Raw genomic sequence first — 23,270 nt, 5'->3', positions numbered from 1 at the left:
ACAACCAAGGCAAGGGCCATCATCAACAGTGGCTAAGAATACAGGACCTTCGATGACAAGTGAGTCTAGGCTACATGTGTTAGGGCATGCCCCTGTTAAATGCTGAACATGTTCTCTTCTGGTTCCTTGATGGACTAAAATCCAACATCTGACTCCAACAGATAACCTCTACAGAAATCACTATGTGGATCTGAGAGATCTTAAGGCACTGTGAGTCAAGAAAACAGAACAACCAGGAAAGAAAAAATTAGACATAAGCACGGTCATCTGTCAAAATCTACTTGTGGTCATATGTATTTAGAATTAGTACACAAGAGAGCTCATTCGCACACCAACCCACTCTTGCATTCAGACAGAATTTACACCTTGAAGTTTGTAATTCACCACTGACCATCATCATTTGCACAAACTGCCCCTTGGCCTCATCTCAATTTTCTTATCTCCTTGCAGACCCTTGAGTTATGCATCAAGGCAGCTGTTACTAAGAGTTGCAGAGCGCTGAATGGAACTGTGCCAACCGTGCTTGCCGTCCTGCATCACCTGGTAAGTATATACATGAGGACAAACAAAGCATATCAGTGGGAGGCGACAGACATTTCCTGTGTAACATATTGTAACAAATAAAGTTTCTCCTTAATCCAATTTATAGTAGGAGTGTTTTTAAAGGGCATTTGGATAAAATATTAAATTATAATCCATAAAAATCCTATATGAACCAATTTGCTTCTAGGATGCTAAGAAAGAAGACAATGGATATAAATCTGCCAGTGTTGAGAGCTCCTCTGCAAGAACCACCCATAAGTCTGCCTCCCGGCAGCTCTGGCTCTGATAATAGGTAACAGAGGAACAGAGTGACAGGGAAAGGGAAGGGACCCAGGGTTAACACCAAGGATGGAGACCTGAAAGAAAAAAGCTGTACCCAATAACAATGGTTTACAACAGATACATAATACTAACAAAGCTTATCTCGGAGGTTCAATTGTCCAGTTAGACTTTACTATATAACATATACTGGACTCTTCATGACATTCCCAACAACAGTACACCCAATCTTAAATCTATATATTTAATAATAATAAGGCTATATCATATGCATTTGATTAATGCCATCAATCAAGGAAATTCAGTATTTATCCCACTAAGGTTCCTAAAGTCAATATGTGCAGAAACTACCCCACAATTTAGTTCAAATAATCCAAATACACAACATTTCTGGAATATCCTTACAATCCAAACTTGAAGCATTCAAGACCCCAGTCCACATATAAGAAGGCCCTCTGAAAACAGGTGCACAACTTGACGGCCATAAGCATGAAATTCCAAATAGCAATGCTGGCACGTGGAATCTGGAATGAATGGGAAACAAAAGACAAGCATCTCTGATGAGGGCCAAAGTGTGAGAACTGAATGCCGGTAAAGAAAAAAAAATGAAGTGGTACAGCAGAAACAGCAAGTGGCGGCGAGAACCGAAAAAGGCCCTAATGAAGCCACTGACAGAAACACTCGCTCCCCACTCTGCTGACTAGAGACCTGGGACGCAAAATGGGCAAAAAGTGAAGCAAAAAAGGCCTGCTCTGAAAAGCATGCAACCCACTATGCTGGCCAGACACCGTAGGACGCAAAAGGGGAACAGCTTTACCGTCCCCAGAGATAAACCAAGATGAAGTGTAACAACAGCCTTCGTCTTGATTACGTTGAATAGCCGCCACCAGTGCCAGCTTTGTTAAAAGCATTAAGTACCACTACCTTCTGCAATCTCGCCAGACTTCTGAGTCTACAAACTATCCTAAAACCATAGGAAACTAAGGCATCCATCTTAGAGTTGTATCTGAGAATTTGCACTTCCACCAATATCGGGCACCCTGAATATGCTGTATTCCACACAATTAGTTTTACTGTAGAGTGGTATGGATCATGGCCCCACAAGTCCTGACAAACTCCTATGATATCATTCCCCCACTGGAAGTTATTTGCTGTCTTGATGTATGGGATTGGCTTTCAGATAGCCTAGCTTCCATTATTATTTATTATGGCTTTGTTATTGGCAGATCTGCACACCCTCAAGTGGGGTTTCCGATGAAACAGAAGAGCCACTCAAGTTGTCCACGGCTATTATCCTGTCACTGGGTGAGTTGGTCATAAATGTATGTATGTATATATTTGTGATACTGCAAGTATATATTGGCCTTTACTAGGGATCAGGTCCTCTGTAACATTAATTTCTGTACACTGCCCTGCACGTAACTTGATCGTCTTAAAAGATACTTTTGCTTCAGTATTTATCTCCCCACCCAGTACATTGGTTGGCTTGCTACTGGAATATGGTGCCCAGTTTACTATATACAGCTATAGTAGTCACATGAGTACCATGTGCTCGTAAGATCATAATTAAATGTTGCAGACCATTAATACCATACCTCCTGGACATGCGTTGAAGAATGGCCTTGATGGGCTGCTCCCCGGCATTGAGTTCCTTCTTGCATAATTTTATGTTGTGTTATTTTTCAATTATGTCTATTTTTTCTTTTCACTTTACTTTTGCAGCCCATTCTCACTCTAGTGAGGTCCATAAATATTTCGAAAGTAGCTTGATGCAGATAGGTGCAGAGTCCCGTGTCACAACATTACAGCTGCTCTGCAAGCTCCTTTCGGAAACTGGTAAGACTGTCAGTGGGTGGGTGGCAGTGTGTTATTTAGGCAGGGAAAATAGTTAAAGGGATAAAATGCTTGTCATAGAATCCGGAGCCCTAAGTTGTATTCCCAACTTACTCCCTTACTTGTCCAACATGGTGCAGCTATAAGGAAAATACTTCAATTTTATATTCTTCAGCTACATTAACTGCCAACTTTTCCTGGTAGAGCACTGCAATTTACGAATAAAGTCTTGCTTACATCAACTTCAATTATGTGAATCATGGTGAAGAAATAAAGGAGTGCCACTGTTTTCTTTTCGGTTAATTGTTCCCATTGTGAGCCATTAATGGGACAGGGACACTGTGAAAACCGATCCTGACATAGACACTGGACAGGAACAAAAAGGGAAATAAAATATGGAGCAGGTCGACACAGACACGCTCAGTGGTACATGATGACACAGACATGCACGGCGAAACAGGAAGGCATTGATAGCCCCATGGGGGTCACAGTCACAGACTCACAAACCAAAACTGAAAGACAGGACCCTCAGGGTGGTGATCACAGTTGATAGCGGAAACTTCACTACTTATGTATTAATCTTGATCTTAATAGACAAAGTCAATATCTATGTGTTATGAACATTTGGTGTATGGCTTTATTTAATAGATTCAGAAGGTGCCTTTTATCTGGATGCTGTCCGTCACGTGCTTGAGGATGACAATCGCAAGGTACCATCAAGCTATTATACGTGTGTTAAAGCACTTTCATAATTAGCAACTCAATCTAATTAAGTTATGCAGTTTTTGCATAGTGCAGTAGTCCTACTTACATGGACTCAGAGCTGAGGTTTGCACACCGCAATCTGTTGACTTTCTCCAAGGCAAGTCTTCAGTGGAGGTGTTGGGTCATGCAACTTCCAGCCATTTCTGTCAGTTAAGTGTGTCTTGTGTTCCATTGTCTCCCTGTCCAAGTGGACATATGCCAGTTTCCTGCCCTAGTCTGTGTCAATGCATTATTTTCAGACCCAATCCCAGAGTTTGCTGATCCCTAATTGTTTATTAAATGTGTGTTAAAAGAAAGTTTGTGTATGCTGTTAACATATTTGGTCTGTATTTCACATTGAGTTGATCTGTAATACCCCTCACTGAGGAGGAGAATGTTGATGATCAAATAAGGGGTTTTGAAGTTCAGAATATTAATATATCCTCAAATCTTTAATAACCGTGGTGTAAGGTATATCAAATGTCTCTACCAAGAATAATATTTGGGCTATGTCTCAGCGAAATCTCACCAAACGTGGATCGATAATACAGGATAATATTCAATGTGCACATTTGAAAAGTCTGATTGTGATATAAAAGATGTATTTTATGGAGAAATTGGAATATATGTGACTTTCTTGATGCCATGTATGTCCACAATGTGCCTGACTTCAGTGCCATGGAGAAAGCAAGTAACTCAGTATCAGAATCACCATGTTCAGCATGTTAGCAAGCACAGGACATAGGCACAAAGGAAAATCAACAAAGCTGTTTTCTTTTGATAACAAACAAAAGGCTGTATTGCCATAACTTTGTCTCTATTGGATTCTCTTTGAGAGGTGTATTGGGTTTGTCATTTTTAACCTCAGGGCACGATATAAACCAAGTTATCCTTAGATATTTTTCAGATTAAACCAGGAACATCAGAGACAGGACTCTGCTAGGAATGTTAGAATCACAGAAATCAAGCATGGATGTATTCTTTGGCAGTTGAAGCCATTGTGGCCAGATTGTGCAAATATACAGCGTACAGAACCATGTTAGGGATGTGAATTTTAACTCAATACTGGATACAGGAGACTGTGACTATTTACGGTCTTGAGCCAAAACGACTTCTTGAAAGTGATATGGATCAACCAAACAACAAGGTGTGGGACAATGAACTCTAAGTACTGCAACCCATTTGTTATCTGCTGTCCGTGTTGGGATGTCTGCTCAATCTTACAGGTGGAGTTAGACAGCGGCCATCATTCTTCCCACAGACGACTCTAGTTTTTTTTTAAATTCCCTCAGCAGTGGAATCCACAGCCTATTGAATTCTCATTTGCATTTTTGTAATCAATATCAGGTCCTGAGAGCTTTTTTGTTGGTTGTAACCTACCTAGGCATATTTTGCAATGTTTTTTTTAAATCTATTATCAAATCTCAGGCACCTATAGAAGGTGTAGCCCACCTGGAATATTTGAATATTCCCTCAATCACACTTCAGTCAGACACTCTGTAAAAACAGTTTAATTAAATTGACTCTAGTTTCATTCTCAGAGTGTCATAATAGCCCCTTTTGCAACATACTTTAAAAGGTTGTATCCAGGTACTGGCTTTCCACACATAAAAATGTATATCTGTCTACTCTGTGGACAAAAGGAAGGAGAGAATGCATAGTTTTCTCACACTCCCTTGCTACTTTCTCACTGGAATGTGTGATTTTCTCCTATTCGTACACCAAAAGGGTTTCTCACTAACCATGCTTACCTTTTTTCTCAATTGCAGGTTATTCTTGCCACTTTACTTTTGATGTCCAGTTTAACAGCCAAAGGTTTTTATGATGTGAATGGAAGAGCTGTGATGGATTATGTGCTTAAAAAAACCAGCCTCCTTATCAAAGAGCAGGTATGTGGCAGATGTACATATTTGGGTAGGTGAATGTGTTAGGGAACAGCAACAGTAGTCAGCACGCAAGAAATAAGTGGACCTTTTAGCCCCCTTGTGCCCCAATGTAGTTACTTTGCCATATAATATACATTGGCAGTGTCACATATTTGCCCCTGGTGGTGGAATATAGACCTCATGTCCCTCTCGTTAGTTCCCATAGTCTCACCTTGACATTCTATGTTCTTCATTTGAGCTTGATGTTCCCTACTTCCACTCCAGTGCGTCTTTCTCCCTCCGTCACTTTTATGGGTGTCCCTTATCCATTTGTCTGCTTACATTTGCACCTGAAATTCAGCAGCTGCCCATCAGTGCCAACACTGTACATGCCTTTTCGTCATGTCTTGTTCTTCCAGGGTGCCCATGATGTGAACCAAACCACTCAAGTGAATTTACTTATAGCTTTCACTTCAAGAGTCATTCTTCCAGTACACCCAATCTATGCTTTTTCTATTATAGTGAAAAGTTTAACCTAGTGTACCCTTACTAATGTGGGGTCTGAGTTAGTGATGTCAAATGCAAGTGGAGTCGTTGTCCCGAAGTTCAACTATTGCAGCTGGTTTGATTCGTACTGTGGCACTTCTGGCAATTTTATAACTTTTATCCTGCTCTTATGTTGTGCAAAATCGTCCACTGTTGTGAACAACGAGTTTCAGAAAGTGGTCTGATAATATCCTTTAGTTATTCTCTTTCTCCTTCATTGCCCTCCTCTTCCACAGGCCTCATGTATGATTTTGTATTGGGCACTTCTTCTGTTTCTTCTCTTTTCTTGGACCATCTCAAGTCATTTGGGCACTTACACTTTGATCCTATCTCTAGTAGCTGGAGGACACACCTGTCATCTGACTAGGGGCCAGGAATGGGTGTTGGATCAGTGCCCTTCACTGGTGCTTGTGGGGCTGCAGGTGATATGTGGCAGCATGGGCAATGGCAGGTGGCATGGTGTCTGAAAACTGCAGTATTCTTGGCTTTGTCAGTGTCTCTGGGAGAATAGGCCACAGTGGTTTATGGTCTCACCAATTCCTCCATAACAGCAGAGGTGCCATGACCTTCTTGATCACTGTGAACCAGGTAGGATTTCCTCAAGCTTGGCCAATGCATCCATGTTACAGAGTAGTTGTACCAAGATGCACAACTCAAGTCCATGCTCAGTAATATGTGTGGGGATTGGGCACTACTGATGACGTCTGGTATCCATCTCCTTGGGGCCTGACCATAATCCAGAGTGTCTGCAGTCCATGCTTAGTCTTACTCTTGGGTTCCCATTAAGCTCAACTAATAGATGAGCCAGACACTGTCCATAGTTTTTTTTACCACAGGCCAGAGGCATCATGCCAGGAACAATTCAGATGCCTGTCCTTATGTTGCATCGCATTGTAACAATGGTGCTTGAATACCTAGATCCCATCTTAGTAACCAGATGCACATGTTGACTGGCATGAGTGCAAAGAAATAAGATGCTCAGACACTGTGAGAGTGGGGCTCGCTCCATACACGTCTCAACAGCAGTGCTCCCATGCAGTATATAGGCCTACCACACAATCCAGCCTATGTGAGACAACTGGCCCTTAGACTTTGCCGGGGCTAACTGGGAAATTTCTTGGGTGATTGGGCAAGGCACATGGGCATTCAGCGAATGCACTGATAAGCTGTGTTTTTCACTGATAATACATTATCTAGTGGGCTCCTTTCTGTTACATACCCCGCTTTATCGTTGAAATGCCTAACAGGGCAAACTACCAAATCCTACACAAAGTAGCACAAACATACTTCAAATCAGTATTTCATATCAGCACTGCCTCCCAAAAATGCAGGTCCCGGTTTTGTCTTATTGAGTGTAAGAAGTACCATAATGTAGCACATACTTCCCCATCAAGCAGCAAGGGGAGGCCTCATGGGGCATCACAATCTTTGTAGTGAGCAAGAGAGACTACCTTGTGGTGCCAGAGGTGCAATGTGTCAGATGTAGTGCCCAGTGCATCAGAACCTTACATATTATAAGTGAGTCCACCGGTATTTTCACTGTATATGAATGCTATACACTTCTCCGCCAAATGACCATATACTTTTATTCTCTGTAGAGCGGAGCATGGGTGCATAACCTCATTTATACATTTTTATTTACATGTTTGCGGCTAGTGGTTTTAATTTCACATTTGAATTTAAGCCAAGAGGTTCTCTCTGTGCTTACAACCTTGATTTGAAAATTGTGATGTTTTCACTCTCAAATCTCTTGACCCTCCATGAGGAGAGAAAACACAGTGAAAATGATGTGAAAATATATGTTACTTTACTTCTCTTGCTTTTCCACATTTTCACAGGGCATTAGTCACATGGATCCTGAATCTGATGTTGAAGAAGAGACCATCCACATCCAAATCTTTCAGCTCCTCAATAAAATTGCACTACGCCATAAAAATACTGACGAGGTAAGTGAGAAGGATGTGAAATAAGGTGGGTCAATAAACTAGAAGTGTACAAAATATAAATTGCAGAATGTCCAAAGACTCCTCAATTCCCAGGTTATCTTCATTATCCTCTAACTCACATAATAGCATGTTTTAGTAAAGCTCTCTCTGCTGCATGTTTGTATGTGGGAAATATGCACATAGTGATCTGAACCATGAATGCATGTTTAAAATGCATTCCTTTTTCACCCAAGTCGTTACCATGATTTGCCTTCGGGAAAGCACTGGACTTTGGAATAGTATTTACTATTCCAACTCCAGTCTGTGTAACTGTAGGGAAAGAGTTGGACTTAAAGTACAACATTAGTCCAACAACGCTTTCCTTCAGGGAAGTGGTTGTATTGGCTTGCTTGATAAAGGAATGCATTGAAAAGACACATTAGGGCACGTACAGCAATTACGAGTCTTGCAGGGCAATGTGTTGGGATCTTAAATACCTTAAAAACATCTTGTCTTCCTGCCAGAAGCTGCCAGAAAGACAGTGGTCCAGTCTTTAATCATGTTGAGACTGTATTACTGCATTGTTCTGTATGACGGAGTGTCACAGACATGATGAAGAAGACGACAGTGGGTGCTGAATATGGCAGCTTGGCTGCTATTTCATCTGCCTAGACACTCAACATCAGCCCCAGCTCTACCAATGCTGCTCTGGATTCCGTTAAGGCATTGGGTATATTTCAAAGCCATGTGCTATTGTCACAAGATTCTCAATCATAAAGGCCCTAAATATCTTCACCTCTGATCACACCTTATCTTCCTAAAAGAAATCTGAGATCAGCTGATGTCTCTCTTGCATCTATCCCCAGAATCAAAAATGCTCACATTGGAGGCCATTCCTTCAACTACTTGGCAGGCAATATGTGGAACTCCCTACCACTTTGGCTTAGGCAAGAAAAATCTGAAATACGATATCGCAAGAATTTAAAAACATGTTTTTTCACGCTAACTTAGATTAGGGAAATTCATATTCTTACTCTGTATAATAGGACTGATACCCCAGTGCTGGGACACGCAGCTGACGCAGCTATATGCTTTATAAATCTCATTATTATTATTATTATTAGTGGTTTGGACCAAGTTGTTAAGGCACAGCGTGATTTGAGACGCGATGTAAAGTCTGTTTCCTCTGCTGCAGGGATAGAGGTCTGCTGTCCCATGCAGTCCTCATTCCCAGCATTTCCGACATTCATAGAAAATTGTCGAATCCTACCTCATTTTTTTAATGAGGCAGGTTTTCCAAATTAGTCTAAATAGCCACTTTGAAACGAGATTGAATGGCAAATCAGTCACATTACAAAACATAGCTACTCAATCTGCATCTCCTATTTGCTACTTGATACATCAAGCACCAATATTTCATATCAACAGGGTCGTTCATTCCCAGCCATAGCTTTGCACACTCTGGCACATTTATAAAGATAGTTCTGTTTTGTGATTGTTATGAGGATAACAGCAGATAATGAGATCATTTACAAAGCAGCTCACTCACAGGGTTTTTGGAGAATAAATGTTGCACTCATTCTCTGCAAATAATTGCTCGGATATAGAATCACGGATTGTAGCATTGAACAGGGTTGGTGCTACATCAGTGCAATACCAGCAATCTGTCTTGGACCCCATCAGCAAGGAATGGTATCAGGAAGGGGATAATTCAAATGTAGCCCCATCTTCAGAAGACCCACCAGAAACCCTCCCACCGGCTATGACTGTTTATCTGTGGGAATGCAGCCTTATTAAATGCTAATGATACTAATAACACATTCGCTGCTCTTTCTTGCAGGGATTTTGGAAAGAGATTTTGAGCTACATGCTGGAAGATGACTATACTTCATCTGTGCCAGCACTGTGCCAGATGCTACTTGTTGTAGATAAGAAAGCAAGCATCAACTTTCATGAATGTGGTGAGTCTTAAGCATCCTACTCATTGACACAGTGGGATCTACCATTGAAGGTGGTTAATGCTTCCTCCTCCGCTCCCCAGATCCCCTCTTACTTTGTCATGATCAGGCATGAGTTGAAGAACCAGTCCATTAGCTCAGGATGTGATGGTTGAGTTACTATAGAATGTGGGTGTCAATATTTCAAATAACATTTATTGCTCTCCTTTTAGAGATAGATGTGTCTGTGCTGATGTTGCTGCTCGCTGTGAGCCTTATTCATAAGGAATTAACTAATTGCTGTGCCTCAAGCCATTTGGCTGTGCCACGCTGCGTTAATTCCGCAGCACCGGGAGGCTTCAAATCTACAATGATATAATGGATCCCTTTGCTCTCCCAGTGCTGGTGCATAATTAGCTGCCATGCACCTATGAAGGCACCCTTGTACCATGGTGCAAGGGTGGCAGCGTCGCAGGGATGATTGTTTTTGTGCAGTAAGGCATAGCTTTGTGTTTATGCAGTTAGGCATACCTTTGTGCACAAAAACAATCACAATAGGTAATTTCCTCTTCCTAAATGTGCTGCAGTATGCAGTACGCGTAGAAAGAGGTAAACAACGAGGAGAAATAAAAATATGTGTTCTTGTTGCACCTCCCTATACCTCCCCCTGGGGAGGTGTAGCATTCTTACAGATTTCCAGGTGTACTATTTCTTGTAAATCTGGAAATGCGGCAGAAGCCTTGGGTGTTGCGCAGGAAATCTCACAGCAAAACCCATGGCACAACTGTTCCACACAAAGTGTTGCGTGTAAAGGGGCCATATTTACAAGGGCATTAAAAGCCACACAGGGTGGCTTTACCTGTCCTTGTAAATATGGAGCAGCAGGTTGCACTTCTGGTGTGTCTCAAAAAGTGATGCACAGGTGGCACAAAGGGCTTTTAAATAATCCCTATATACTTTTTGTAGTTTGCCAGACATAAAGTGACTTTCCTGTTTGTTTCAGCTCTTAGTCTGGTTAATGCTTCTACCCCCTAAATGCAATGTACTAACTGTCCCAGGTTTCCACACACCATGAGGCTACTGAGGGCTCTAATGCTCCTCTTCAATCCTTGGAGTATTCTTGCTCTCCATGATGTTACTTCTGTCTAGTATGTTGATCATACCCTGCTGGGTATGGTACCTATTTATGTGTTGTTACTTTTGCCGACCGCAACAGGGATGTATTTTATTTCTCCATGGAGTTACTTTTAGTTATGATATTTGTCTCTGCAATGTTTCTGGTTCAACATTTTGGACTTCAGCTCCATACTAAAATGCTAGTTATTGGCCCTCACTTGTAAGCAGGGATGCATGGTCAATGATGGTAAGTGAAAATAAATATTTTGACTGACTCCAAGGTTACGAAGGAGATTCGCATCTGGTGGTGAATACCTGTAAGTGCTATAATTCCAGGGTTCCAATTAGCTCTCCCCGCTCAACTTTCCAGTGGATGTGTTGATAAAGTGCAAGTGACCTGGGCAGATGGTATCATAGTCTATTTATTTGTCACTCATGTTAGGAGTCCTGAGCAGAATCGAACAGGCAAAATATGTGCTCGTTCTTGCTTGCCCCAGGTCGTTAACCTTATTAGAAAATAGATATGCAAGAACATGCTCTGGAGTCCTCTTTTCTTCTGGGGTATCCGCTGTCAGAAAATGGCTCCCATTTTTCCATGGTCCTTCAGGATGTAAAGCACGTCCACGGCTCATGACGCATCCTCTCTTATCCCACTGGAGTCTTCTATCCCTCAATGAAAGCTGTAGCAGGAACCTATGCATGGCAGCTTAGGTAGCTCCTCCTCCAGCTTTCATTCCTTGACAGCAACCACTAAGGGAGGGAGGAAGAGAATTTCAGCATAGGCTGTCAAGGTACTGTACACCCCTGGCAACTCCTTAGTGGTAAGGGTGCCTTTGCCAGTATTTGCAGGAATTTCAAAGCATCCTCATGACCGCTAGAGGCTCATTGAAATGCCACCCATCACCCATCATCTTCTTTACAGGTACTACTGGGTGTCTTAAGTGTGTGTGTCAGCCATGTGTCTTCCTTTGGCAAGTATTGCTCAGTAATTTATGGATTGAGTATGACATATCTTCGTTCTTTTGTACCTAAACAGCTAAAGAAATTCCAATACACAGACTCTTCATAAGATTGCTGGTGAGTGAGTATCACATTCCACCCCCATCATATTCCACCAGATCCCTCTTCCCAAGTTGTTTGCTGCCATTTCTATGCAACCTGCTAATAGAGATCTTAAATTCAACTCAGCTTTTTTCCTTTTGAATTTGATGGTTTTATTTCCAGTAAATTGGTTATCAGTACGACATGCTACTTACATTGAACAGAAACAGCCAAAATGTGGTTGGTACGAAGTACTGCATAGAGAACAAGGTAGCATTTCCAGAAGTTTTAGGCTAGAGAATAGGAACTCATGACAGAATCACTTTCTGAATTCTTTGTTGTGGGTTTTCAGGTAATTTCTTCATATCCTCGCTGGGATGTCGAAAGGGGAACTTTAGTCTTGGCTCTTCTCTCGCGGCTGATTCCTGCAAATTACCCATTTCTAGCAAAACTCCTCAGAAAGAAGATCCCCCCGCTGATAACATATTTAGAAGGTGAGACCCCAAAGCATGAACCAGTGAGCACACAATTTAAACAAGTATTAATGGCATTTCAAACAACCATTGACCACTGACAAAGCCATTAAGTCTGGTGTTGGCTGCTAGCTTTTAGACCTTGTCCGCTCATGTTTTTTTCACGTTTTTATAAACTTGTACTGTGGTAGGTGATGATGCCAGGTTCATACCAAGATAAAAAATAATGTTTTGGTCTCAAAAGGTCACATTCTTAATAAGTGAAAATAATGTGTGTGTGGATGTGCTCCTTGTGAAAAAGCAGAATGCCATTGTTCACAGTGAAGTTAGCCAAAGTCAGAATTGGCCCATGATGTATGCTGTGGAGGACAGAAGAGAATGTGAATGATAGGACACGTTAGACCAGCAGATGAGGAGGTCTGGCTGAGGGCTTGTATAAGTAAGCAAAAAAAGAAATAGTCACAGTCTTTCTTTGTAGCTGGCCGATGCCATACTCCAAACCGTATGAGGCAATAACTGAAACGGAGTCAGGTATCTTCTTGCAAGTTCTGGGTTACTTCCGCATATAACAGAAAGGCAGTTGACACATTGGTTTGCCGAAAAAATCAGTTTAATACAAAGCTTCTGCCATGAAGCGCTTCATCTGTCAGACGCAGCCTTGATCACATAAGAATGCGGCATCTTGATTCAGTGTTTTAAAGTACATATGTGCCAAAAAATTACATAAACATAGAAAAAAATATTTCTTCAGTATATCCAAGGTCAACATTATTTTAGAGCACTACCTGTTTTGGCACCTTTTCTTTTATTTCAATTGTGACTTATTGTAACAACTCTCCTAATGACTAAACTTGAAACAAAAACTCCTGGTGGCCTCAATACAGAAGAGATTTTGCACACACATTTATAAACACCAAACGCTCTCTCTGCGTTTGTATTAGAAGTAGGTATTAGTCAGGGTACATGGTAGGTTAGATTAGTCTACTCGGGCATAACATTGTTTGTGTGATGACTAAGGATGAACAGGGTATTTCACAGCAATTAATATGAAAGAAAATGTTAGAACTCTGGTACAACCATATGTTGCAGTTAAAAGTAATGTTTTAAATGTTTCATAATTGAATCCTTCTATGTGAGAAGTTCACATGGAGGAATATTTAGAATAGTTGGTGATATTATGTTGTTAATAAATTGATTGATACATATTTCTGTAAGGTTAGTCACCCTTGTTTTCTTAAAAAACAAGATTTATATTTCAGCCTGTGTAGCAGATATCATGCGGAAGTGTTTTATTGTGTTTTTAAGGTAGAATTAATTGCAAATTATAATGTCACTTATGTGAATTAGTCGGATAGTTCCTACAAATCTATAAAGGATCTCCACATTTTAGACAACATAAACTAAGGGATTGATGTCCAGACTGATTCCAGACACCCCCAAAGGATATGTTAGTATGTAGACCAGCTAGCTCACAGTGCCATTATAAGCCCCACAACCTTACCAAGGAGAGAATAGTTTCTGGCAACTATCGAACATGAGAACCCTGACCCCTCAGGGATCATGGAAACAGTACAATACTTTTTGCTTGGTCACTTGTGCTCACTTTATCTCAGAGAGATACACAGACTAAATGGTGGGGGTGTTTTCAATAAGTATTTATTGAACCAGAGTCATTCTAGCATAAAATACATGTGCTGCAACAACCACGAAACAGAAACAGATATAGACGATTACAAGCACCAATAGAGTAAATAAAAAGTAGAATTCTACCATGGTGATAAAATAGTGAATATATGCAGACATATAAATACATAAAGTTAATAGTGCGTACTCCTACGATGCAAACCCTAACTAGATGTACCTAAGTGTACCTAGCATGTATGTTGGAGTATAGCCAAGAACCTCCTAGGAAAGAGCAAACCCCAATACCTGATGTGAGAAAGCAAAGGACCCCATCTTGGTCTCGAGTGCACAACCCACAAGTAATGTCAGACGATTGCTAACTGGAGTGTCTGCATGCAGGGACTTCAGCGTCTCGTGTCAGCATGTCAGCATAGAATCTTTTTCTCCTCCGGCTTGCCCAGCAAAGATGTGGTACTTATATACATGAAAGGTACCATCAGGGGTTCTACCTAGATGTGCCATGGTACTGTGGGCATGTAAGCCAAGGATGACGATAGTGGTGACCCTTATACAGAGTTATTATGCACAAGATTGTAATCCTGCTGTGATACTAAGAATCCTCATGCATAATAAATTAGGCTAGTTTTTTGAGAAAACTACACAACATGTATGCAGCACCTAACTAGGTAAAAGGTCAGGGCCAGAACTGTTATGTAGAGCAAGGTAGGACAAATGTCGGTTAAAGCTTGTGCGACTACCTAGGACTATATTGGAGTACGTTGGGTATTATAGCAAATTAAGAAGTGTTACAAAATATTTTGGTCTTTGATATAATAAAGGAGTATTTTTCTATGTGTTTGTAATTTTAGAGCACATATGCACTTTTTTACTCTGAACCACAACGGCGATCCCCTATGTGATCAAGGCTTAATCTGACAGCTGAAATGCTTATTGGCAGTAGCTCTGTAATAAACTGATTTTCTGCAAACAAGTGGTGTGATGACCTTTCTGTTATATAAGAAAGGAAACCAGAATATATAAACCTAAAATTACAACCAGATATAAGGAGCTAAAAGTGACATCAAGGGCACATGAACAACTAATGACCTTGAACTCAATTGCCAGGACAGGCTGAGCCAACAAACACATTTTGCACACTTTGAATTGTGTGAATCTACTTCTGCTAGTGCTTGGTATGTAAGCACATTGCCTTTGAAATGTTGCTTGCTATTCACTTTTACTTACATATATTTCTTTTTTACCAACTACTATTTCAGCTTCCACGGAAAGAAACTTTGACTTGGCAAAGTGGAAATGCACGCTTGTTTCAGTAAGGATGAATTGCTAATGAATGTCACACATGACGCTTGTCTCTTTGTTTTCCATAGCCACTCATTCAGCATGAATATATGCAGATATTAAATTCACCCCATCATAGTGCTGTTCTGCTATGAGGTTGCAATATTCTCACCATATCCCTATTATTTCTATGGATTATGATCGTTACTATGATGTTGATTATGATTGTGCACAGAGGGGGAGCAGCTGTACCCGGTACATAACATTTCCCTAATATGTAATGTTTACCAGAGGCATAAAAAACCTTATTGGCCCAAGTTGGCATTCATAAAACTGGAAATTGCATGCTTACGACACCTAGTCCTACATGTATCAGAGTTTATCTGCATGTTTTACCCAGGTAACTTACAGGCTCCACAGTGATCATTGCATTACTCATAAATCTGACTGTTGTTGCACAGGGCTAAAAATGTAGCCCCTTACTGGTAATTGTTTCCTCCGACTCTTTTTTATCCCCCAGGATAGTCACACTAGCACAACGTTCTTCTTTGCCTGGATTGTCACACTATAACTCTTCCCACTGCATTCCACATTATCAGTAAATTCATATTCTGCAATCGAATAGGCACATGATCCATGCTCCCTATCTTCATTTGAATTGTCACTCTGTCACTGTATGTTTTGCCAGGCCATCACACTCCACTGAGCTTCTGTTGTGCTCCTGAGATGAAATTTTATGTTCCTTGTGTTCAGTCTTCACCCTTGTTAACACTAAATTTACATTCTGCTCCCTTGCTGGATACCCAAAATGTTTTTGCATTCTGCTTCTAAGTATGTGATATTGTTGTATAGTCCCAATGTGTTTTCTGTCTGCATGGCTGCACTGTTGCTCTTTTCACAATAATTTGTGGGCAGCCTGGTTTTGTTGCATGTGTTTCTGTGTAAATCACGGCCATTGTCAAGGCCTCCTGTTTCTTCTGAGCACTGATATCACACCACACTATTTAAGCATTGCTGTATGTGTTCTCTGGTTCTTATGTCCAAATATAATTTCATTACAGAGGTTGTTAGCTGAAGTTTGTTTACCCTTATCTTCTCAAAATCACTGCAGACGTCAGCCGTGGATACTGCATTTACATTTCTATTACTGCATTAAAGTCTCTCACTGTTTTTCTTGCAGTTCCTGGGGACTATCGTAAAACAAGCCCCATACAGAGAATGGCATGTCTCTTTTATGGAAGAACTCACCGAACAGATTGACAGTTTTGCCCATCATGTGAATGAGGAGGTTAGTGCTCTCAAGGGTCAGTATTGAACCATTGGAGAAGTCAATTTAACACAAAGTCGGAGAAGGGTAGAACTGTGTATTCCATTAGTAAAGGTAATTTTTATAATATGGGTACACAGCATTGGGCTTAGCCTGTTGGGAAAATCAGGTATGGTTCTCCCACTCCCTGGAAGGACTGACCTACTAAGAAGCAGATGGAGATGAACTCCCTGAGGTAATCCTCTCCACTTGAATCAATAAAAGCCACAACATGTCAGGGCTATACTCATTTCCCTAATGGATCTCCTTTAGCCAATAGGTAGTCTTCATGTTAGAGCCAATCCCCATTCAGGGGATGTGAGGCCATATTCATGCAAAAAGCAGTGGAGGTATTGTTCCTATCAAAAAGCAAAGAAGAAAGGAAGGCGGGCAAAGAAGGGGGAATATTAAGGATTATTTCTTGGTGCCCTCACACATCACTGAGGATGTAATGCTTCATAGTGGGCTTGCTTCTCATAGGTCCAGCGCTATAATGCCGTACGGGCCCCAAGAAGGGTCACTTTAGGGGAGATCTTTTTATTTTTGATGTCTGATGAGAAGTGCTTGTGTAAGGGCATTTTGTATGTGTGGGGTGATGTAAATGTGGGTACACAGTCAAAATATCGAGTTGAAAATTTCGACCTACCAAAATATCGTGTTTAAATTTTACCCATAAGCTATCCAACGCTTTCCCTACTGTTCCACTCACTGGAGTTTGAATAGTAATTTTTACCTTTACGCTATCCAACACTTTCCCTAATGTTGCACTCATTGGAGTGGGAATAGTAATTTTTCTCCCTACGCTATCCAACACTTTCCCTACTGTTGCACTCTCTGGAGTGGGAATAGTAATGTTTCCCCCTACGCTATCCAACGTTTTCCCTACTGTTGCACCCTCTGGAGTTGGAATAGTAATTAGCCAATCTACGCTATCCAACGCTTTCCTTACTGTTGCACCCTTTGGAGTTGGAATATTAAATAATATTTTTACGCTATCCAACGCTTTTCTTACTGTTGCACCCTTTGGAGTTGGCATAGTAATTTTTACCCATACGCTATCCAACGCTTTCCCTACTGTTCCACTCACTGGAGTGGGAATAGTAATTTTTACCCACCCGTTATCCAACGTTTTCCCTACTGTTGCACTCTCTGGAATGGGAATAGTAATTTTTACTCTTACTCTATCCAACGCTTTCCCTAATGTTGCACTCATTGGAGTGGGAATAGTCATTTTTACATACCCGCTATCCAATGCTTTCCCTATTGTTCCACTCACTGGAGTTGGAATAGTAATTTTTACCCTCCCGCTATCCAATGCTTTCCCTACGGTTGCACTCTCTGGAGTGGGAATAGTAATTTTTACTCTTACGCTATCCAACGCTTTCTCTACTGTTGCACTCATTGGAGTGGGAATAGTCATTTTTACATACCCGCTATCCAATGCTTTCCCTACTGTTCCACTCACTGGAGTTGGAATAGTAATTTTTACCCTCCCGCTATCCAATGCTTTCCCTACGGTTGCACTCTCTGGAGTGAGAATAGTAATTTTTACTCTTACGCTATCCAATGCTTTCTCTACTGTTCCACTCACTGGAGTGGGAATAGTAATTTTTAACCACCCGTTATCCAACGTTTTCACTACTGTTGCACTCTCTGGAGTGGGAATAGTAATTTTTACTCTTACGCTATCTAACGTTTTCCCTAATGTTGCACTCATTGGAGTGGGAATAGTCATTTTTACATACCCGCTATCCAACGCTTTCCCTACTGTTCCACTCACTGGAGTTGGAATAGTAATTTTTACCCACCCGCTATCCAACGTTTTCCCTACAGTTGCACTCTCTGGAGTGGGAATAGTAATTTTTACTTTTACGCTATCCAACGGTTTCCCTAATGTTGCACTCTCTGGAGTGGGAATAGTAATTTTTCCCCCTACGCTATCCAACGTTTTCCCTACTGTTGCACCCTCTGGAGTTGGAATAGTAATTTGCCAATCTACGCTATCCAACGCTTTCCATACTGTTGCACTCTTTGGAGTTGGAATATTAAATATTATTTTTACGCTATCCAACGCTTTTCGTACTGTTGCACCCTTTGGAGTTGGCATAGTAATTTTTACCCATACGCTATCCAACGCTTTCCCTACTGTTGCACTCATTGGAGTGGGAATAGTCATTTTTACATACCCGCTATCCAACACTTTCCCTACTGTTGCACTCTCTGGAGTGGGAATAGTAATTTTTACTCTTACGCTATCCAACGCTTTCCCTAATGTTGCACTCATTGGAGTTGGAATAGTAATTTTTACCCACTTGCTATCCAATGCTTTCCCTACTGTTGCACTCTCTGGAGTGGGAATAGTAATGTTTACTCTTACGCTATCCAACGCTTTCCCTAATGTTGTACTCATTGGAGTGGGAATAGTCATTTTTACATACCCGCGATCCAATGCTTTCCCTACTGTTCCACTCACTGGAGTTGGAATAGTAATTTTTACCCTTACGCTATCCAACGCTTTATCTACTGTTGCACCCTCTGGAGTTTGAATAGTAATTTTTACCCTTATGCTATTCAATAATATTTATATTTATTTATGTATTTAAGATGTTACATAATGTTGTATTTAATTAATTTTAAAAATATTGAAAGCATATTTAATTGTTGTTATTTATTAAATATAATTATTTATTATTATTTATGTTATTATTTTATGAGTGTTGATGTATTTTTAAATTGTAGTATTTGTTAATATTTTATAATTATTTAAAAAATTATGTATATATTATAAGTAATTAAGTACATATTATATATTTTATTATTCATTTTAATTAAATGTTTAATAGTAAATATGTATTATTTATTCATTTTAAACATTATAACACATTTTAACATAAGTTTAAAATATATATAAGTACTATTTACTTAATTTTATCTTTTTTTTTTTAAACGATATTTTTAATTACGATATTTTTACCATCGATATTTTTGTTTCGATATTTTTGTACTTACCATGTTGTAGATAGGGTGTCGATATACTTGCCTTCGATATTCCAGCGTCGATATTTTGTCTGTTGATATTTTCAGCCTCGATATTCTGTCAGAGATTCGTAAATGTGTACAGTGAAGTAAAGGGAGACTAAAACTATCTAAGAGATACCGAACTGAACTGTAATGTGATGGTTCCCTTGGTAGGATTAAAAAAATATAATTTGGTTGGGGCTAAGACAGGGGTGTGATGTACCCAAGTAGACTAAATCTGTGAGTGTGGTCATGCTTCGATGGCCTAAAAAGGTTCCACAATGATTCGTCAGGACCAAAAATATGGGGGATAGTCCGACCCCACACCTGAGACATGATATGCTGCTATGGTATTCCTTTAGAAGAAAATACCTGGTTCAAAATGTTTAGAATTAATCATCTAACCTAGAAAATAAATGAAAAAATAAAGAAAACACTCAGTAAACAAATGTTTTGTATGTTTGGTTCAATGTGTCACCAGAATCGATTTTCCAACTCACTGTATCATAGTGTCTCTAAAGGTAGACATGTGCATGCTATTTTTGGCGCTGACCAGTCACCACAACGTGAAAGAAGTGAAAAACACACAAGTACATATAATATAACAGAATAAGCAAGTGAACATACATGGAACAGACAAAATAAACCAATCTGTGTTCGTGTTACTCAGCGTATCATAAGTGATTGGTTGTCCTCCATTGTGAGTGACAGGTCTTACCCTTTGGATCAATTAATTATGCCCTATAGGTCAAAAGCAGAGGGTAGTGCTCAGCTGCTGACAGTGGAAAGAGCTATGATGGTCAGTAAAAAGAAACAGTAAATCAAGTGGACCCAATTGACTTAGTGTTAAAGAAAAAGAAAACGTTTTCAAGAGAAGCAACCATACTCACATGGTTTCTGCATGGAGAGCACAAGAGACCTACCCTCCTCTGCTCGCCTGGCTCGAGACTGAGCAGAGGAGAAGACCTGTCATTGAAGGTACGGGCAATTGGAGCGATTGTCCTCAGGTGTGGTGTGGGCAGCAGCTGGAAGGAGTGATGACCTAGTGGACAATGAGGAGAGGAGAGGAGGGGAGGGGCGAGTTTGAGCCAAAAGGAGTGAGCTTCTCACGTGCTGATGTAACAGAGGTATCATACCTCAGTGGCGCCTATCTCAGAGTGTGCAGTGGTTAAAAGCTGGGCATCCCAAAGTCATCCATGGTTTTTGTAAGGTGGCCTCTAAGTAGTAAACTAAGATAGTTGAATGTTTTGTTAAACAAGGGTAATGGAGAGCAAATCAGGTGCACATAACTCCTAGCGATCCCTCATGGTGGAATCAAGGCATATTGCCATCTGTGTTCATGTTGGAAATCTAGGCCACCTCATGTAATAAGTAACACGAGGCGGCCAAGTGGTCTATTCCCAATGGATTAGGATGCTTGGTGAGCACTATTGGGAATTGTCAAATGAGGAGAAGAGGAAAGAGAAGAGGTAGGCTGGAGCCAATAGGAGCAAGCCCCTCATGTGCTTGTGTAGCAAAAGTATCATCCCTCTGTGGTGGACATCTTGGAGTGTGTAGTGGTCAAATGCAGGCCGACCAAAGTTGTCAATGGTATTAGTAAGGCGGCTTTTGATGGATACAACTGCCAGTGGATTCCTCACCTTGTGAATATCCCCCTGCGTCAGCAACGTTCGGAAAATTCTTTGTAGCTCGCCAGCGTGGACGACGGTACAGGATCGCACGACATCGCGTGCGGCTCCGCTGACATCACCGACTCCATAATATGCCTATGCCGGCGTGATGACATCAGTTCCCTTTTTTCCACGTCGTCGACGCTAACGGTTTCGGAGAACCTCTGTAGCTGTTAGTAACTTGGTTACTGTTTTTCTCTGTTTGGTGTCTTCTTGCTTCTTTGTTTCTCGCTGAAGATGTCGTCTAAGAAGACCGGGTTCAAGCCATGTGGGGAGTGCGGCAAGATGATGTCGATTATGGACCCGCGCGAGGATTGTATCTGGTGCCTGAGTTCGGACCACGATGTCAAAGGCTGTTCTTTGTGTAAGGAGTTGAACCCAAAGGCTCTTTGAGAGAGGGAAGCAAAACTTCTGGTGGTGAAGTTGAAAGGTAGAAAGGAGAAGAAGACTTCGAGATCGCGTTCGAGTAGGGCGAGGTCAAAGTTGAGGTCGAGGTCGAGGTCCCGCACGGCGTCGCCTTCGAGGTCGTCATCTGGTCATGCTTCGAGGTCAACGAAGAAGACGCATAAGAAGCAAAGGCATGGATCTCGACATCAATCTGGTAAGGACTCAGAGTCGAGACCGAAGTCGCCTAAGAGGAGGCATAGAAAAGATGAGGTGTCTCCTTCACCTGGTGTTCCAGAAGGTGAGGCTTTGCCCTTGAAGTTGCCAGTGCGTTTTCCGGCTCCAGTATCGGATCCCTCTCCACGCCGTCCCCGGCTCGAGAGGAAGAAGAGGCTCCATTACCTGAGGGCTCGATGACTCCAGTCCATCCGCCTGTGGAAGAGGAGGCAAATCTGGAACCTCCGAGAGAGCATCCTGTGGGTCCTTACCCGCCCTTCCCAGCTCCAGGTCAAGACCCTACTTCGTTTTTAAACGCAATGTATGGAGTCTACTCGAGAGCTTTGTACCCCTCTGGTGCACCTTCGTGTCCCATGGGTCCATTGGCATATAATTTAGTAGTTCCCCATTCCTATGCTCCAGCTCCTTTTATGCCATTTATGCCGGCTCCACCTTGGCATTTCTCGGCGCCTCCGAGGTCATCGATGCCGATTCCATCGTCGCCGGCTCCGACTCGACCTCATGAGCAGCGACCTGGGCTTCCAGATCCGATCTCGACGCTGGCACCGGCTCCATCGGAGTCGGTCACGGATCCGATGGCGCGACTCTTGAAGGAGAGATCGAGGCGAGAAGCTCAGCGCCTTATAGAGGAGCAAAGATTTAGAGAGGCTGAGGCTGAGGTGGAAGAAGGTGAGCTTCAGGAGGACTATTTTGATGATTTGAGGGATGCTAGTGGTTTGGAGCTTTCCCCTGAATGGGAGCTGTCCTCTGTATCTGATGCCCCTTCAAAGGACGTTGCACCATACCATGTGGTCATCAAAAAAGCTGCGGATCTTTTAAATTTGACTTTGCCTACAGCTGAATACAAGTCTAATCTTTTGACTTAGGTCCTCCATTCCCCATCTTCAGTTGTGGAACCATTGCTTCCTTTTAATGAGGCTTTGACTGAGCCTATATTGGAGGTTTGGAACAGGTCTCTTACAGCTCCTGCAGTGGCTAAGGGTGTTGCAAGGAGGTATAGGGTAGCACCTGGTGATCCTGAGTTTCTATCCTCACATCCTTTGCCTGGAAGTCTGGTTATACAGGCAGCCTGTTTGAAGAAGACTGTTGGCGCTTTCCCTCAAGTGCCTGGGATAAGGAGTCCAAGAAACAGGATCAGACTGCGATGAAGATTTTCTCTTTGGCAAGTATGGCTCTAAAATCGATCAATGCCACATGTCTCTTGCGGAGATATATACATGCCCTGATGGACTCTGTACGGCAGTTGGCTCCTAAAATTCCTGAGGACAGCAGGAAGGATTTTAATGAGGTGTTGGCCGATAAAGAGGCGGCTGCACGTCAAGTGATTCAAAGTGGTCTTAACACCGCTGATTCAGTTGCTCGCATTATGGGAACTTCTGTTGCCTCTAGAAGGGCTGCCTGGCTGAAGTCATCTGACTTTTCTGTGGATGT

The 23,270-nt window shown here is 41.5% G+C and overlaps 1 protein-coding gene across 3 annotated transcripts in view; it reads left to right on the top strand.

Moving 5' to 3' along the window:
* LOC144798329 (maestro heat-like repeat-containing protein family member 2A) overlaps positions 1-23,270 on the top strand; it is a 71,789-nt gene that overhangs the window by 7,892 nt on the left and 40,627 nt on the right. For all 3 annotated transcript variants that reach the window (XM_078669155.1, XM_078669154.1, XM_078669156.1), the window contains exons 2-12: positions 451-543; positions 2,049-2,127; positions 2,545-2,658; positions 3,304-3,365; positions 5,169-5,288; positions 7,649-7,756; positions 9,576-9,696; positions 11,825-11,865; positions 12,182-12,323; positions 15,203-15,255; positions 16,405-16,512. In XM_078669155.1, coding sequence (XP_078525281.1) covers positions 451-543; positions 2,049-2,127; positions 2,545-2,658; positions 3,304-3,365; positions 5,169-5,288; positions 7,649-7,756; positions 9,576-9,696; positions 11,825-11,865; positions 12,182-12,323; positions 15,203-15,255; positions 16,405-16,512 — 1,041 coding nt within the window. The remainder of the gene's footprint in view (positions 1-450; positions 544-2,048; positions 2,128-2,544; positions 2,659-3,303; positions 3,366-5,168; positions 5,289-7,648; positions 7,757-9,575; positions 9,697-11,824; positions 11,866-12,181; positions 12,324-15,202; positions 15,256-16,404; positions 16,513-23,270) is intronic.

This window comes from Lissotriton helveticus, chromosome 12 (assembly GCF_964261635.1).
Source record: "Lissotriton helveticus chromosome 12, aLisHel1.1, whole genome shotgun sequence".
NCBI classification, from domain to species: domain Eukaryota; kingdom Metazoa; phylum Chordata; class Amphibia; order Caudata; family Salamandridae; genus Lissotriton; species Lissotriton helveticus.
This window is presented reverse-complemented; position numbering and strand designations above follow the sequence as displayed.